The sequence below is a fragment of the Narcine bancroftii genome, chromosome 12 (genome assembly GCF_036971445.1).
Source record: "Narcine bancroftii isolate sNarBan1 chromosome 12, sNarBan1.hap1, whole genome shotgun sequence".
NCBI classification, from domain to species: Eukaryota; Metazoa; Chordata; class Chondrichthyes; order Torpediniformes; family Narcinidae; genus Narcine; species Narcine bancroftii.
This window is the reverse complement of record NC_091480.1, coordinates 62,059,618-62,077,711: the sequence shown is the minus strand read 5'-3', so window position 1 is coordinate 62,077,711 and position 18,094 is coordinate 62,059,618. Positions and strand designations below refer to the sequence as shown.

The 18,094-nt window shown below is 42.6% G+C and overlaps 1 protein-coding gene across 2 annotated transcripts in view; it reads right to left on the bottom strand.

Annotated features, from left to right (window-relative positions):
• cs (citrate synthase) overlaps window positions 1–18,094 on the bottom strand; it is a 58,435-nt gene that overhangs the window by 697 nt on the left and 39,644 nt on the right. For both annotated transcript variants that reach the window (XM_069906361.1, XM_069906362.1), the window contains 5 exons: window positions 5,841–6,029; window positions 5,011–5,210; window positions 3,883–4,012; window positions 3,022–3,123; window positions 2,566–2,775 (listed from right to left, as the gene is read on the bottom strand). In XM_069906361.1, coding sequence (XP_069762462.1) covers window positions 2,566–2,775; window positions 3,022–3,123; window positions 3,883–4,012; window positions 5,011–5,210; window positions 5,841–6,029 — 831 coding nt within the window. The remainder of the gene's footprint in view (window positions 1–2,565; window positions 2,776–3,021; window positions 3,124–3,882; window positions 4,013–5,010; window positions 5,211–5,840; window positions 6,030–18,094) is intronic.

Genomic DNA, 18,094 nt, shown 5'->3' with positions numbered 1-18,094 from the left:
AGTCAATTTAACATGATACACAGGCACCAGAATGGCTCTACTACAAGGGGCCTAATTACAGTCAGTTGGAGATTATACACAGACACCCGACGGGCAGTGTTGCACAGGACACGCCAGTTGAAGGTGATTCGCAGACACCCGAGGGGCTGTGTGACATGGGACACCCCAGTTGAAGGTTATTCGCAAACACCCAAGGGGCTGTGTGACATGGGGTACACCAGTTGAAGATGACACCCAGACACCTGAGGATCTGTGTGACACGGGACACGACTGTTGAAGGTGACACCTAGACACCCGAGGGGCTGTATGACACAGGACACTAGGTGATCACCAGACACCTGAGGGGCTGTGTGAGTATGACACGGGACACCCCAGTTGAAGGAGATTTGCAGACACCCAAGGGGCTGTGTGACACAGGACATGCCAGTTGAAGGTGATTCACAGACATCCGAGGGGGTGTGTGACACGGGATACGCCAGTTGAAGATGACACCCAAGGGGATGTGTGACACAGAACACCCCAGTTGAAAGTGATTCGCAGACACCCAAGGGGCTGAGAGACATGGGACACCCCAGTTGAAGCTGATTCGCAGACACCCGAGGGGCAGTGTGACACGGGATACACCAGTTGAAGATGACATCCAGACACCCGAGGTGATGTGTGACATGGGATACGCCAAATGAAGATGACACCCAAGGGGCTGAGAGACACGGGACACCCCAGTTGAAGCTGATTCGCAGACACCCGAGGGGCAGTGTGACACGGATACACCAGTTGAAGATGATATCCAGACACCCGAGGGGATGTGTGACACGGGATACGCCAAATGAAGATGACACCCAAGGGGCTGAGAGACACGGGACACCCCAGTTGAAGCTGATTCGCAGACACCCGAGGGGCAGTGTGACACGGGATACACCAGTTGAAGATGACATCCAGACACCCGAGGGGATGTGTGACACGGGATACGCCAAATGAAGATGACACCCAAGGGGATGTGTGACACGGGACACCCCAGATGAAGGTGATTCACAGATACCCAAGGGACTATGTGACACGGGACATGCCAGTAGAAGATGACACCCAGACAACCGAGGGGCTGTGTGACACAGGATACGCCAGTTGAAGATGACACCCAAGGGGCTGTGTGACACGGGGTACACCAGTTAAAGATGACACCCAGACACCAGAGGGGCTGTGTGACAAGGGACACCAGAGTTGAAGGTGATTCACAGATACCTGAGGGGCTGTGTGACACGGGACATGCCAGTTGAAGGTGATTCACAGACACCCGAAGAGCTGTGTGACTTGGGACACCCCAGATGAATGTGATTCACAGACACCCAAGGTGCTGTGTGACACGGGACACCCCAGATGAAGGTGACACCCAGACACCCGAGGGGCTGTATGACACGGGACACGCCAGTTGAAGGTGATTCGCAGACACGCGAGGGGCTGTGTGACACAGGACACCACAGTTGAAGGTGATACGCAGACACCCGAGGGGCTGTGTGACACGAGATATGCCTGTTGAAGGTGATTCACAGACACCCAAGGGGCTGTGTGACGCGGGGTACACCAGTTGAAGATGACACCCAGACACCAGAGGGGGTGTGACACGGGACACCCAGTTGAAGGTGATTCGCAGACACCCAAGGGAATTTGTGACTCGGGACACCCCAGATGAAGGTGATTCACAGACACCCAAGGGGCTGTGTGACACGGGACACCCCAGTTGAAGGTGATTCGCACACACCCGAGGGGCTGTGTTACACGGGATACACCAGTTGAAGATGACATCCAGACACCCGAGGGGCTGTGTGACATGGGACACTCCAGTTGAAGGTGATACGCAGACACCCGAGGGGCTGTGTTACACGAGATATGCCGGTTGAAGGTGATTCACAGACACCCAAGGGGCTGTGTGACGCGGGGTACACCAGTTGAAGATGACACCCAGACACCAGAGGGGGTGTGACACGGGACACCCAGTTGAAGATGATTCGCAGACACCCGAAGGGCTGTGTGACACAGGACATGCCATTTAAAGGTGATTCGCAGACACCCGAGGGGATGTGTGACACGGGATACACCAGTTGAAGAGGACACCCAAGGGGATGAATGACATGGGACACGTCACTTCAAGGTGATTCGCAGACACCCAAAGGGCTGTGTGACACGGAACATGCCTGTTGGAGATGACACCCAGACTCCCAAGGGGATGTGTGACACGGGACACCCCAGTTGAAGGTAATTCACAGACACCCAAGGGACTGTGTGACACGGGACACACCAGTTGAAGATGACACCCAGACACCCGAGGGGATGTGTAACATGGGACATGCCTGTTGGAGAAGACACCCAGACAGAGTGGATGTGTAAAATGAGATATGCCAGTCGTAGATGACATGCAGACACCCAAGGGGATGTGTAACACGGGACACGTCAGTTAGAGATGACACGTTGACACCCGAAGGAACATTACCCAAATATAAGCCATTCAAATTGGCAGCTTCCTCCCCCCACCCCTTCCTCTCCATCTGCCCTGTCCCCAGTAACCCTCACCTGAAGCAGGACCCCACTGTGAGCATCCACGTTGGGCCAGGGGTTCTTGGCCTTGCCCTGGTCCAAAAGAACCCCAGGTACGATCTTGTACAGCTGAGCAACCAACTTGAACATGGGGTCATTGGGCAGGTGCTTCAGGGCAAACTCCCTCTGGCAGGTGTAGCGTGGATCAGTCTTGCGCAGCACAGCATGGCCGTATCCTGGGACCACCTGCGGTTACAGGGGAAGGTAAGTGTGCTGCAAGGAGTGCAGAAAGGGCTGGGTGTGCAAGAGGATGAGCAGGAAAAGGCTATGGGGATACACAGAAGACCCAGTGTCAGAGGGGAAGATTATTGATCTGTCAGAGAGGGGAAGATGGGAAATTTGGCACAGGGGAGGAGGGGTTGCCAAGACATTTGGGATGAACAGTTTCCATGGAGACTGTGCCCGCCCAGGTAGCTTGGTAGCATCACTCACCCTCCCCGAGTTCAGGGTGTTCCAGATGAAGTCCCTCAGCTTGTCGTCAGACACCTCACCACCCAGTTCGTTCTGGAGGTTCGTCAGCCAGTTCAACACCTCCTACAGCACAGAAACACACAGCTGATAGGTGAACCTTGGATCAGGGAAACTAGCTCCCCCACCCTCTGGCAGGGTACTGTGACGTAGCCTGACACCACCTACCACATGACCACATCCACCCATGACCATATCCACCTTGTGTGTCCTGACATCTATGTGACAGGAAGTGGGTGAGCACCCATCTTCAGCAAGGTGACCCATGCAGCACTCCCATCACGTGGCAACCTCAGGGGTCCACACAGACTAGTTCAATTCCCATCTTCGGTGGTCACTCCAGCTCAGGACATGTCCTCATCCCCCATATTCTGCAGACCCACAGAAACGTTTTTCATTATGGCATCTGGTAGGCAAAGTCAGGGTGGTGCAGTCTCTCAGCGTCTATTAATGTCCCTATAGCACCAACCCTGGAAATGCATTCCAGGCACCCACCACTCTCTAAAGACATATCCCCAAATCCTTCCTCCCCTCACCTTACCCTGACGTACTCTGGAATTTGCTCCTGTCACTCTGGACAAGGTGCTGGCCATCCACCCTATCTCAACTCCTCAATCTAGGTCTGCAGCTGGGGGGGGGGTGGGCAGAGGCACCCAGGAGGAACGGGAGCGCCCAGGGAAGGGGTGAGGGAGTGTGCATACCCAAGGAAGCTTAGGGAGTGCATACACTGTCCTACAACAGTCACCGCAGAGAGAGTGTGCCCATCTCTTTGGGTGAACCCAAAACCCCAAGCTGTGATCCCTGGATCATACTGCCCCACCTCACCTGATTCGCGAGTCCGTGCAGAGGGCCGGCCAGCCCGTTCATAGCAGCACCAAAGCACAGGTAGGGGTCAGAGAGCGCACTCCCCACCAAGTGGCTGGTATGTGCGCTGACGTTGCCACCCTCATGGTCACTGTGGAGAAGCAGGAACAGACAGACAAAGCTAGCCTACCCCTGCTGACTTGTGTGGTGGAAAAAGGAGAGTCACCCACCACTGTCCCACTCCCGGTGTCATGCTCACCTCCCTCCAGTGCCCTTTGACTAGGGCACACACTACCCTGAGGCGTGTCATGGTCAGGGGAAGTCAACATCCCAACTCCGTCAATTCCAATCACTCCCAGCTCAGCACATAGGATGGGTGAGGGGTGTTACCTATCCTTGCCTTCCAAATCTCTGTTCATCCCCTCCATTCTGGGTTAGGGAGGCACCATCAGAGCTGGGTCACGAGTGGTGGCACAGGTAGTCAGGGTGGTTAAGGTGTTTGACACGCTTTCCTTCATCAATGAGGGCACCATGTTACAGCTGTTCAGGATGGTGAGACACACAATCTGATATTGTGGTCAGTTCTGGGCAGGAAGGATGTCACAGAGCAGGAAAGGGGGCAGAAAAGATTCACCGGGATGTTCCCGGGACTGGAGCTACAAGTAGAAGTCGGGACTTTTCTCCCTGGAAGGGATAAAATCACGAGGGGCATGGATAAGGTGGGTGGCCACTGTCTGTCTCCTCCCCCCCCCCCCCCCCAAGAGTCAGGGAGTCTAAAACTAGAGGGCACAGGTTTAAGGGGAGAGGTGAGAGATTTAAAGGGGACCTGAGGGGCATAGTCTTCACACAGAGGGTGGTGGGTGTGTGGAATGAGCTGCCACAGGAAGTGGTGGACAAACACACCGTTTGGACAGGTCTGTGGATTGGAAAGGTTTAGAGGGAAATTAGCTGAAAGCAGTAAAAGGGAACAAGCTCAGAGAGAGGACTGTGTTGGCTGTGAGTTGAAGGGCCTGTTTCCCTGCTCCATTACTGGGACAGAGTCTCACCTGACCACGCCAAAACCAATCTGGTGGCTCCAGGTCCCAGCAAGTGGAACCCAGATGATGAAGCCACAAGTGGGGCTGAGGGGAGGGGTTGAGCATTACTGACCTGTGGATGGTGAGGTAGAGTCTCATCAGCTCGGTGAACTGGGGATGCGTGTAGCCCAACATGTTGGTGAAGTTGTGGGACCAGTCAAGGTCGGGATTGATGGCCCCGATACTGTTGCCTTCCCGGTACAGGTTGCGATAGATCTTCGCGGCCACACATGGCAGCTTGGCAATGAGGTCCATCGAGTCCTCATAGATAAACTGGGGAGGGAGGGGAAGATGTTACCCAGTCCCACTCAGAGGAGTCCCCACCTCCCCAATTCCTCAGCCAGGTGACCACCCCTGGCAGAAGGAATCCTGACCAGCAGTTTGCTGACAAGAAGGGCTTTGCCCACCCCGAATAAAGATTCAATTTATTGTCATGTAATAAAGACAGTGCAATATTACACAGAAATTGTTTTCATTTGTTGAGGCAGACAGATTCATCGTCTACAGTCAAAGAGAAGCAAAAGAGTGTTCCCCTCAGAGTAATCGAGTGTCCGTGGATTCGCCTCCAGCGCTGCTACAGCCCCCGCAGCCACACAGAGGCCACTTTGGTGGCAGACAAGCGGTCAGCTCGAGATTGACTACAACCCACTGGCTGCTGGCCAGAGTGTGCACTGAGTGGCTGAAGAGAGGATTCTGCCTCCACTCCACCAACCCCCACCCGCAACTTCAGAAGACCCCATGTTGTGGTTGTGGGCAAGAGACCTGGCATTCTTCCATTTACCTGGAACAAGAGAAACCACAGGCCATTCAGCCCTTCAGGGCCTGCTGACCCATGGTCTGTGTAGTCAGACAGAGTCCCAGCCCGAGTCCCAGCCCAGGGAGCTGCTGTCACCCGCCCCTCACCTCCCAATACTTGGTCTTGCTGACACCTTCAGAGTAAGCTCGAGCGAAGACACTCTCACTGTTGAGGGCTGTGACTGCAGCGCTCAGCTGGGACATGGGGTGCAGGTTGGTGGGGAAGTTGTCCAGCATGGTGACCACATGGGAGGGGAGGGCTGCCCTCCGTGCCCACTCCCGGGACACCCAGGTGACCTGCAAGACAGGAAGGGAGAAGAGTCAGGCCATTGGGATGAAATGATCCTTCACTCACCCCACCGATCCAACCCACCTCTGCCATTAGCACCAACCCAGTTTGCCAAAGTCAGGTAACCCTTTCCCCATTCCACTCTCCCATGTTCTTTATGCATCCCTGTACTCTCCCTTTTCAATCCCCTCTCACTCCCCAATACTCTCGCACCATCAGTATCCCATCATTCAGCCCTTCCCATCCATCCCTCTTTATGATTTTCATCTCCCAGTCACATCCTAATCCAGAAAATAAGGTCCCTATCCAAGCACTGACCATTCATTTCTATGGTGACCTGCCCTGCCCCTGCAGCACAACATGCTGACTCTCTTCTGAAAAATCTACCCACTATACTTGAATATATTCAGCAGCTGGGCTTCTGCACCCCTCCAATGGAAAACTCCAGCCTCAGCATTCTAGTAAGGAAGTTCCCCCCCCCCCCCCCCCACCCCCCGGCAGCTGACCCCTCAACCGGAGATATGCCCAGGTTCTCAACCTTTTTCTTTCCACTCACATCCACTTAAGTAATCCCTATGCCATAAGTGCTCTGTAATTAGTAAGGGATTGCTCAAGGTGGTATGTGAGTGGGAAGGGAAGGTTGAGAACCACTACCTTAGAAGGAGCATCATGGACCCTGCAAGTCCAGTGGGAATAGTGCACATTTCACTTAGATCACCTTCCATTAAATTGAGCGCATGCTCCCTGTCAGTTGAGGATAACTGCCCACCCACTCCCCAGTAATAAATCTGGTGAATATTTTTACTGTACTCTGATCGGGCCATAATTTTCCAAATGTGATCTCACCAGCTCCCTCCACCTGGAGTCAGAGTTTTACAGCATAGAAGCTGGCATATGCCAATTTGTTTCCTTGAGCTGGTCCCCTTTCCCTGCGTTCGGCCCATCTCTCTCTCAACCTTTCCCATTCACTGTGTAATTGTCCCCACCTCCACCACTTCCTGGGGCAGCTCGTTTCACACACCCACCATCCTCTGTATGAAGAAGGTGCCCCTCAGGTCCCCTTTAAATCTCTTCCCTTCAACCTGTGCCCTCACAATGAATGTCCAACAGCATCCAAACTGTTTGCTGCATCAGCAATTTAAGTCCTAAGACTTTGGTGTTTCACTGGGTCTCTTAAAGAGTTCCATAGGATCATCATCCTCCCCTCACCAGCCCCGAATTGGCCAGCCAAAGAACCCCAAGCAGGGGAACACATCTCTATAGCTGCCAGTCATCACAAGCTTAGCTCTCACTTGCTGAACTCTGATTGTGGGGCGGAGTCCTGCGCCATCATTCCTCATGGGACTACTATCTTTAGGGCAGTAGTTCTCAACCTTTTCCCCACCACCCCCTCCCCCCACACTCATATTCCACCTAAAGTAATCCCTTACTAACCAAAGAGCACCAATGCCATCCTATGCTAGGACCTGCAGCTCTGCACAGAGTTAGGCAACTGGAGCTGGAGGAGCTCGGGATCATACAGAAGGCAGATGGGGTGATAGACAAGGTCTGTGATAGGACAGATTCGATCACCAATGTGTATATGTACATATATGTACAGATGGTAGTGTAGGAGGACTGTGATTGGCTGAGAGTGTAGCCACACCTAATGTCAGGTCTTAAAGGATTGCTCCTAGCCAGACCAGGTAATTCTGGACTGGTCAACCTACTTGTGATATGCTTCTCCAGTCTTTTAGTAAATAAAAACCTTGGTTTGGATCAACAAGTCTTTGGTTCTACCTGTTTGGGGGGAGTCACGTGATGGAGTAGTGACCGGTAAGAAAATACCAGCCCTCTCCAGAAAACTTTTTTTTAAAAAAAGTAAAGAAAAAGCAAAGCCACAAACACAGAAACCATAACAAATTAAAAATAAAAGTGTGGAGAAAATGGCAGCAAAGAAAGAAAAACCAAAAACAACAGGAAGAAAAGGAAAGACGTTGGAAGAGAAAGGTGAAGGCCTTACATATACGAGGAGGCCCGCCGTGACCCTGAGGTCAGTGGAAACCCCGAACACAGAAATACAAAGATGGCTCACGGAGCCAAACAAAAGTATGCAACCGCGCATGCGCGATGCACAAGACAAAAACAACACCGACGGGAGGGGGGACCAGCAAAGGAGTAAATCTCCACAGCTGAAACAGAAAAGTACAACACAACAGCAAGACTCTCAACAGGAAAACATAGAAAATAACGGGAACAAGAAAGAAGAGAATAAAAATAGGAAATCAGAGAAACAACAGATGACCAACCCAGAGGAAGAAGATCAACACCAAGACACCTTAAATAAAAATCAGAGGAGTCACGTGATGGAGTAGTGGCCGGTAGGAGAACTCCAGCCATCTCCAGAAAAATTAAAAAAAGATAGAGAAAAAGCAAAGACACAAACTTAAAAACCAAAACAAAGTGAAAGTAAAAGTGTGGAGAAAATGGCAGCGAAGAAAGAAAAACCAAAAACAACGGGAAGAAAAGAAGGAGGAAAGACGTCGGAAGAAGAAGGTGAAGGCCTTACCTGTCCGGAGGCCCGCCGCGGAGAGAGAAGCCGCTCCCACAGGTCAGTGGAAGTCCCGGGCTCGAGACTACAAAAATGGCTCGCAGAGCCGAGTAAAAGTGCGCAACCGCGCATGAAAAAAAACACACTGACGGGAGGGGGGAACAGCTGCGGAGTCGATCTCCACAGCTGAGAGACCCCTGCAGCACAGCAGCAGGTGCAGAACAGAGACAATAACGACAACAAGAAAGAAGAGGGTAAAAAGAAAACAAGGAAACAACAGATGGTCAACCCAGAGGAAGAAGAAGAAGAACAGAAAGAAGTGGAAGAAGAAGAGAAAAGCAAGACAATGGATGTATCTTTTTTTAAAGAATATATGGAATCAGTGAAAGAATGGCAATTACAAGAATTTGATGAGAATTAAGAATGCAGAAGAAAAAATGAATAAGTGGCCATATCAGAATTGGCAAAAAGAGTGGAAAATATGGAAAAACGAGAAACATTTGTAGATATGGAAGTAGAAGACTTAAAAAAAAGAAATTAAGAAGAATCTAATAAAAAAGCTAATAAGGCACAGGAGCTGTTAGCTCAGAAGATAGATATAATAGAAAACTATAATAGAAAAAATAATATAAAGATAGTGGGCCTTAAGGAAGATGAAGAAGGCAAGAATATGAGAGAATTTATAAAAGATTGGATCCCCAGGGTCCTGGGAAGACCAGAATTACAGGAAGAAATGGAAATAGAGAGGGCACATAGAACACTAGCCCCGAAACCACAACCGCAGCAAAAACCAAGATCCAATTTAGTAAAATTCTTAAGATATACAACAAGAGAAAATATATTGGAGAAAGCAATGAAGAAAGTAAGAGAGGACAAAAAGCCACTGGAATATAAAGGTCAAAAAATTTTTTTCTATCCAGACATAATTTTTGAACTCCTGAAGAAGAGGAAGGAGTTCAATACAGCGAAAACGATCTTATGGAAAAAAGGATATAAGTTTATGTTAAGGTACACAGCGGTACTTAAAATAATTATTCCAGGGCAACAAAACAGACTATTCTCAGATCCAGAGGAAGCAAGGAAATTTGCAGAACGACTATAAAACAAGCAGAGAGATGAAGACATGTAATAAAAGTAAAAATGACCACGATCTATATGTATGTGTGTAAAGGGGTATATGTGTGTATATATATATATATATATATATATATATAGTGTGCATACATGAATGTATCTGTATTTAGAGGAAAATATATAGAGTATAGACAAGAATTAATAAGGGAGGGAAATGGAATGGAGGGAATAAGGAGGGAATTAAAAGAGTGACCTTTGTTCCATATGAAAATTGAAATCTTTTCGGGGGGGGCTGTGTGGGGAGGAGTTACGGTCACTGCAAAATCAGCTGACGTTTGCGAGTGAATTCGCAAATCCAAATGGAGAGGGGAATGTGGTTGTCCGACAAGGGATAAAGGACAACTCAGGAGGGGGAGGGGAGAATGGGGTTAAAGAAGTTTTAAAGAGGAGAATAAGGAAAATGTTTGATGTTTTAGAAATGTTGTCTTATAAAGTGTTCAAAACAAGAAAGCAGAAATGGATAAGAAGGAAAGGTGATGATGGAGAAACGGAAAGGGAAGATAAACAAAGTATAAAATGGCTACGCTGAACTATATGATTTTAAATATTAATGGAATACATAACCAAATTAAAAGGAAGAAACTGCTAAATTTACTGAAAAAAGAAAAAATTTATATAGCATTTGTGCAAGAAACACATTTAACTGAATTGGAGCACAAGAAATTAAAGAGAGATTGGGTAGGAAACGTAACAGCAGCGTCGTATAATTCAAAAGCAAGAGGAGTAGCTATATTAATTAGTAAAAATGTGCCAATTAAAATAGAAGAGGAAATAATAGATCCAGCAGGGAGATATGATAAAATGTCAGATATATTCGGAGTTTTGGAATCTACTAACCTAATTCACCTAACTAAGAAGATCAAAATTTTATGCAAGATATTTTTTTAAAGATAGCAGATACGCAAGGGAACATATTAATAGGAGGGGATTTCAACCTGAATTTGGATTCAAATATGGAAAAAAAATGGAAAAAAAATTAACAGAAAGAACAAAGTAACCAAATTTATAATTAAATCGATGGAAGAAATGCAACTTTTGGATATATGGAGGAAACAACACCCAAATGAAAAGGAATATTCATATTACTCGGCTAGACATAAAACATACTCAAGAATAGACCTATTTTTGTTATCAGCTCGTATGCAAGATAGAGTAAGAAAAACAGAATATAAAGCTAGAATATTATCGGACCATTCACCCTTAATATTGACAATAAAGTTAGAGGACATCCCTCCAAGAATGTATAGATGGAGATTAAACTCCATGTTACTCAAAAGGCAGGATTTTAGAGAATTAATTGAAAGACAAATTAAAATGTATTTTGAAATAAATACAGAATCAGTGAAAGATAAGTTTATACTATGGGATGTAATGAAAGCGTTCATTAGAGGGCAAATAATAAGTTATGTAACCAAGATGAAGAAGGACTATAATCAGGAAACAAAGCAGTTGGAAAGGGAAATAGTGAATATAGAAAAAGAATTAGCAATGAAGGAATTTACAACTAAAAGAAGAGAATTGGCAGATAAAAAAATAAAATATGAAACACTACAAACATATAAGGTGGAGAAGAACATAATGAAGACAAAACAGAAATATTATGAACTAGGTGAAAAAACGCACAAAATCCTAGCATGGCAGCTTAAGACAGAACAAGCTAAGAAAATGGTATTGGCATCAAGGAAAAAAGACAAACAAATCACATATAATCCAAAGGAGATCAAGGAAAACTTCAGAGAATTCTATGAACAATTATACCAAACTGAAAACGAAGGGAAAGAAGGGAAAATAGATGAATTTCTAACTAAAATTGAACTACCAAAATTACAAATAGAGGAACAAAATAAATTAACAGAACCATTTGAAATAGTAAAAATACAAGAGATAATAAAAAAATTACCAAATAATAAAACACCAGGAGAGGATGGATTCCCAGTAGAATTCTATAAAACATTTAAAGATTTATTAATTCCTCCCCTCCTGGAAGTAATCAACCAGATTGATAAAACACAAAGCTTACCAGATTCATGTAAAACAGTAATAATTACAGTAATACTAAAGCAAGGGAAAGATCCACTCGCATCAACGTCATATAGACCAATATCATTACTTAACACAGATTATAAGATAATAGCTAAACTATTAGCAAACAGATTAGCAGAGTATGTACCGAAAATGGTAAATCTAGACCAAACTGGATTTATCAAAAAAAGACGCACAACAGACGATATTTGTAAATTTATTAACTTAATTCATGCAGTAGAAGGGAGTAAAGCGCCAACAGTAGCAGTTGCTTTAGATGCAGAGAAGGCCTTTGACAGAGTAGAATGGAATTATTTATTCAAAGTATTGCAAAAATTCAGTTTACCAGAGAAGTATATTAATTGGATTAAACCATTATATAAGGGACCATTGGCGAAAGTGACAGTAAATGGATATATATCAAAGCAATTTAACTTTAGCAGGTCAACACGGCAGGGATGCCCACTATCACCCTTATTGTTCGCGTTAGCTATAGAACCACTAGCTGAATTGATAAGAACAGAAAATAATATAAAAGGAATAAAAATAAAAGACAGGGAATATAAAATCAGTTTATTTGCGGATGATGTTATAGTATACTTAACAGAACCAGAACTATCAATAAAAGAATTATATAAGAAATTGAAGGAATATGGAGAAGTGTCGGGTTACAAGATCAATGTAAATAAAAGTGAAGCAATGCCTATGAATAATGCGGATTTCTCAAAATTTAAGAAGGAATCACCATTCAGATGGCAAATGCAAGCAATAAGATACCTAGGTATACAAATAAATAAAAATCTCGGCCAACTATTTAAACTCAATTATTATCCACTAATGAAAAAATTACAGGACGATTTAGAGCATTGGAAAGATTTACCACTAACACTAATAGGAAGGATAAACTGTATTAAAATGAACATTTTCCCAAGGATATTATACCTATTTCAGGCATTGCCAATACACTTGACAGAGAAATTCTTCAAGGAGTTAAAGAAAATAATAAGGAAATTTTTATGGAAAGGGGGGAAACCGAGGATAGCACTAGATAAATTAACAGAATGGTATAAACAAGGAGGCTTACAACTACCAAACTTTAAAAATTATTATAGAGCCACCCAATTAAGATACCTATCAGATTTTTATCAAACAAGGGAAAAGCCAGATTGGACTAGATTAGAATTAGATAAAATAGGGGAGAAGATACCTGAACACATATTATATAAATGGGATGAAAAATTGGTACAACATAGAAGTTCTCCAGTATTACATCATCTACTCAATATTTGGAAGAAGATTCATGTAGAAAGGAATAAAACAAATTACCAATTACCAAAACTAATATTGACGCAAAATAAGTTACTCCCTTTTACAATAGATAACCTTTCCTTTAGAGAATGGGAGAAAAAAGGGATCAAAAGAATAGAAAATTGTTTTTCAGGAAATAGATTATTATCCTTTGAACAAATGAAAGATAAATACAATACAACTCAAGATACAGTGCTGGCATATTACCAATTGAGATCCTACTTGAAGGACAAATTAGGAAGCAGTCTGAGTTTACCAGAGGGAAGTAACTTTGAGTATGTGATTACAGATACAATGATAATCAAAAGATTTATAACAAATATGTATATTAAACTGCAAGAAAAGGAGAATGAGGGAACAAATGGTAAAACTAAACAAAAATGGGAACAAGATTTAAATATAAAGATAAAAAAGGAAACATGGGAGAAGTTATGTTCTGGAACGATGAGAAATACAATAAATACGAGGTTACGTATGATACAATATAACTGGATACACAGGCTATAAATTACACCTCAAAAGTTAAGTAAATGGGACCCAACAGTATCTGATAGATGTTTTCGATGTAAAAAAGAAATGGGAACAACAATTCATGCAATCTGGACATGTGAGGAAGTAGAAAAATTTTGGGAAGATCTCAATCAGATATTAAATAAAATAACAGAAAACAATATACCAAAGAATCCAGAGATCTTCCTCCTAAGTAACATAAAAAAACAAAGAATTTGGAATTGATTTGGATAATGCACAAAACAGATTTGTTAGGATAGCTCTAGCCATTATGTCAACCTGGAAATCGGAAGATAATTTGAAAATACAACAATGGTATATAGAAATGAATAAATGTATTCCATTAGAAAAAATAACATATAGTTTAAGAAATAATATTGAAATATTTGAACAAATATGGGAGCCATACATGAAACACAATAGAGAAAACCTACCGGGGACATTCACTACCTAAATTAACGAAAGGAGAAGGAAATGAAAAGAATTGACTCAGTGGAATTTCTTGTTTATTTTTATTGAATGACAACATTGTTTGACTGGTTTAATGTATCCTAGATTTTGTACTTTAAATGGACAGGGGGGGGGGGAGGTAGGGAGGGTGGGATGGGAGGAGGGAAGGGGGGAGAAAATGGCACTGTATATATTTGAAAAGGAAAAAGTATGTATCATGGTTAATGTGGTTTATGGTGTGAAAAATAAAAAATTTAAAAAAAAAAATAAAAATAAAAATAAAACTAAGTAGAACAAAAATACCCTACAAAATAAAATAAACAACCCAACAGGAAAACCAGAAGAGACAGAGGTAAAGGACACAGATCCTGGAGTGGACTCAGAAGAAGAGGAGGAAGAACACAGAGAAATGGAAGATGAAGGGAAGGGCAAGACACTGGATATATTTTTTTAAAGAATATATGGAAACAGTAAAAGAATGGCAGTCACAAGAATTCAGTGAAATAAAAAGAAGAATAAAAAGAACAGAAGAAAAAGTGAATAGATTAGAGATGGTCATGTCAGGTATAGGAAAAAGAGTGGACAAGGTGGAAGAATGAGAAACAGCATAGAAATGGAAGTAGATGACTTAAAAAAGAAATTAAAAGAATCTGATAAAAAAGTTATAGAGTCACAGGAGCTGTTAGCTCAGAAGATAGATATAATGGGAAATTATAATAGAAGAAACAATATAAAGATAGTGGGCCTTAAGGAAGATGAAGAAGGCAAAAATATGAAAGAATTTATAAAAGAATGGATCCCCAGGGTCCTATGAAGACCAGAATTACAGGAAGGAATGGAAATAGAAAGGGCACACAGAACATTAGCCCCGAAACCACAACCACAACAAAAAACAAGATCCATTCTAGTAAAATTCTTAAGATATACAACAAGAGGAAATATATTGGAGAGGGCAATGAAAAAATAAGAGAAGACAAAAAACCACTGGAATACAAGGGTCAAAAAAAAATTTTCTATCCAGACATAAGTTTTGAACTCCTGAAGAAGAGGAAGGAGTTTAACGCAGCAAAAACAACCCTATGGAAAAAAGGTTATAAATTTATGTTAAAATATCCATCAGTGCTTAAAATAGTTATCCCGGGGCAGCAAAGCAAACTGTTCTTGGATCCGAAAAAAGCACGAAAATTTGCAGAACACCTACAAAACAGACAGAGAGATGAAGAGATATAACAAGAACAAAAATTACAACAAACTATATATAAAGAAGAATAACGTATAAGTAAGAACTAAGAAGAGAAAGAAAGGGAAGAAAGGAAGTAATGAGGGAATTAAGAGAGTGAGCTTTGTTATATATGAAGATTAAAATCTTTTCTGGGGGGGCTGGGTGGGGAAGAATAACAGTCACTGCGAAATCAGTTGACGCTTGCGAGCGGGTTCGCAAATCCAAATTGAGAAGGGAGATGTGGTTGCCCGACAAGGGACAAAGGGCAACTCAGAGGGGAGGGACATTTAGGGTTAAAGGAATTTTAGATATGGGAATAGTGGAAATATTTTATGTTTTAGAAATGTTGTCTTACAATGTGTTCAAAAATAAAACAGAAATGGATAAGAAGGGAAGGTGGTGATGAGGAAACGGAAAGGAAAGATAAGCAAAGTATGAAATGGCCATGTTGAACTATATGACTTTAAATATTAATGGAATACATAACCAAATCAAAAGGAAGAAGCTGTTAAATTTACAGAAGAAAGAAAAAATTGATATAGCATTCGTGCAAGAAACACATCTAACAAGAAATTAAAGAGAGATTGGATAGGACATGTAACAGCAGCATCATATAATTCAAAAGCCAGAGGAGTAGCTATATTAATCAATAAAAATGTACCAATTAAAATAGAAGAGGAAATAATAGATCCAGTAGGGAGGTATGTAATGATAAAATGTGAGATATATTCAGAATTTTGGAATTTACTCAATGTATACCCACCTAATGAAGAAGATCAAAAATTTATGCAAGATATCTTTTTGAAGATCGCAGATACGCAAGGGAATATACTAATAGGAAGGGATTTTAACCTTAATTTGCACTCAAACATGGATAAAACTGGAAAAAAGACTAACAGAAAGAACAAAGTAACCAAATTTATAATTAAATTGATGCAGGAAATGCAACTTTTGGATATGGAGGAAACAACACCCAAGGGAAAAGGAATATTCATATTATTCGGGTAGACATAAAACATACTCAAGGATAGACCTATTCCTGTTATCAACCCACATTCAAGGAAGAGTTAAGAAAACGGAATATAAAGCTAGATTGTTATTGGAATTCTCACCCCTGTTATTGGCAATAGAGCTAGAGGACATCCCACCAAGAATGTATAGATGGAGATTAAACTCCATGCTACTTAAAAGACAAGATTTTAGAGAATTCATTGAGAGACAAATTAAAATGTACTTTGAAATAAATACGGAATCAGTGAAAAATAAATTTATACTATGGGACGGAATGAAAGCATTCATCGGAGGACAGATAATAAGTTATGTAACTAAGATGAAGAAGGACTACAATCGAGAAATAGAACAGTTGGAAAGGGAAATAAATACAGAAAAAGAATTAGCAATAAAGGAAGATACAACTAAAAGAAGAGAATTGACAGACAAGAAAATATGAAACACTACAAACATACAAGGTGGAGAAGAACATAATGAAGACAAAACAGAAATATTATGAGCTAGGAAAAAAAATGCACAAAATACTAGCGTGGCAGCTTAAGATAGAACAAACTAAAAGAACGGTATTGGCATCAAGGAAAAAGGACAAACAAATTACATATAACCGAACAGAGATCAACGAATACTTCAGGGAATTCTACAAACAACTATATCAAACTGAAAACGAAGGGAAAGAAGACCAAATAGATGAATTTCTAACTAAAATTGAGCTACCGAAATTACAAACAGAGGAGCAAAATAAATTAATAAAAGCATTTGAAATAGAAGAATTACAGGAGATAATAAAAAAACTACCGAACAATAAAACACCGGGAGAGGATGGACTCCCAATAGAATTCTATAAAACATTTAAAGATTTATTAATTCCTCCTCTCCTGGAAGTAATGAACCAGATTGAAAAAACACAAAACATACCAGATTCATACAAAACAGCAATAATTACAGTAATACCAAAGACGGGGAAAGATCCACTAACACCAGCATCGTATAGACCAATATCTCTACTTAACACAGATTATAGGATAATAGCTAAACTATTAGCAAACAGATTGGCCGACTGTGTACCAAAAATAGTAAAACTAGACCAAACTGGGGGGGAGTCACGTGATGGAGTAGTGGCCGGTCGGGGAACTCCAGCCCTCTCCAGAAAAGTTTTAAAAAAACACAGAAAACACAAAGGCACAAAGACAAAAATTAAAATAAAGTGAAAGTAAAGGTGGGAAGAAAATGGCAGCGAAGAAAGAAAAGTCGAAAGCAACGGGAAGAAGAGAAGAAGAAAAAACATCGGAAGAAGAAGGTGAAGGCCTTGCGTGTCCGAGGAGGCCCGCCGTGGAGAGAGAAGCCCACTCCCTCAGGTCAGTCGAAGTCCTGAGCTCCGGACTAAAAAAATGGCTCGCGGAGCCAACCAAAAGTGCGCAACCACGCAAGACAAAAAAAAAAACACTGACGGGACGGGGGACCAGCTGAGGAGTCAATCTCCACAGCTGAGAATGACAGCCACAGCACAACAACAAGAAGAGAACATAGAAAACAACGAGAACAAGAAAGAGAGTAAAAAAATCAAGGAAACAACAGATGACCAACCCAGATGAAGAAGAAGAACATAGAGAAATGGAAGAAGAAGGGAAGGGCAAGACAATGGATATTTTTTTTAAAGAATATATGGAATCAGTAAAAGAAAGGCAATCACAAGAATTTAGTGAAATAAAAAGAAGAATTAAAAGTACAGAAGAAAAAATGAATAGATTAGAGATGGTCATGTCAGATATAGGAAAAAGAGTGGACAAGGTGGAAGAACAAGAAACAGCCGTAGAAATGGAAGTAGAGGACTTAAAAAAAAAATTAGAAGAATCTAATAAAAAAGTTAAAGGGACACAAGAGCTGTA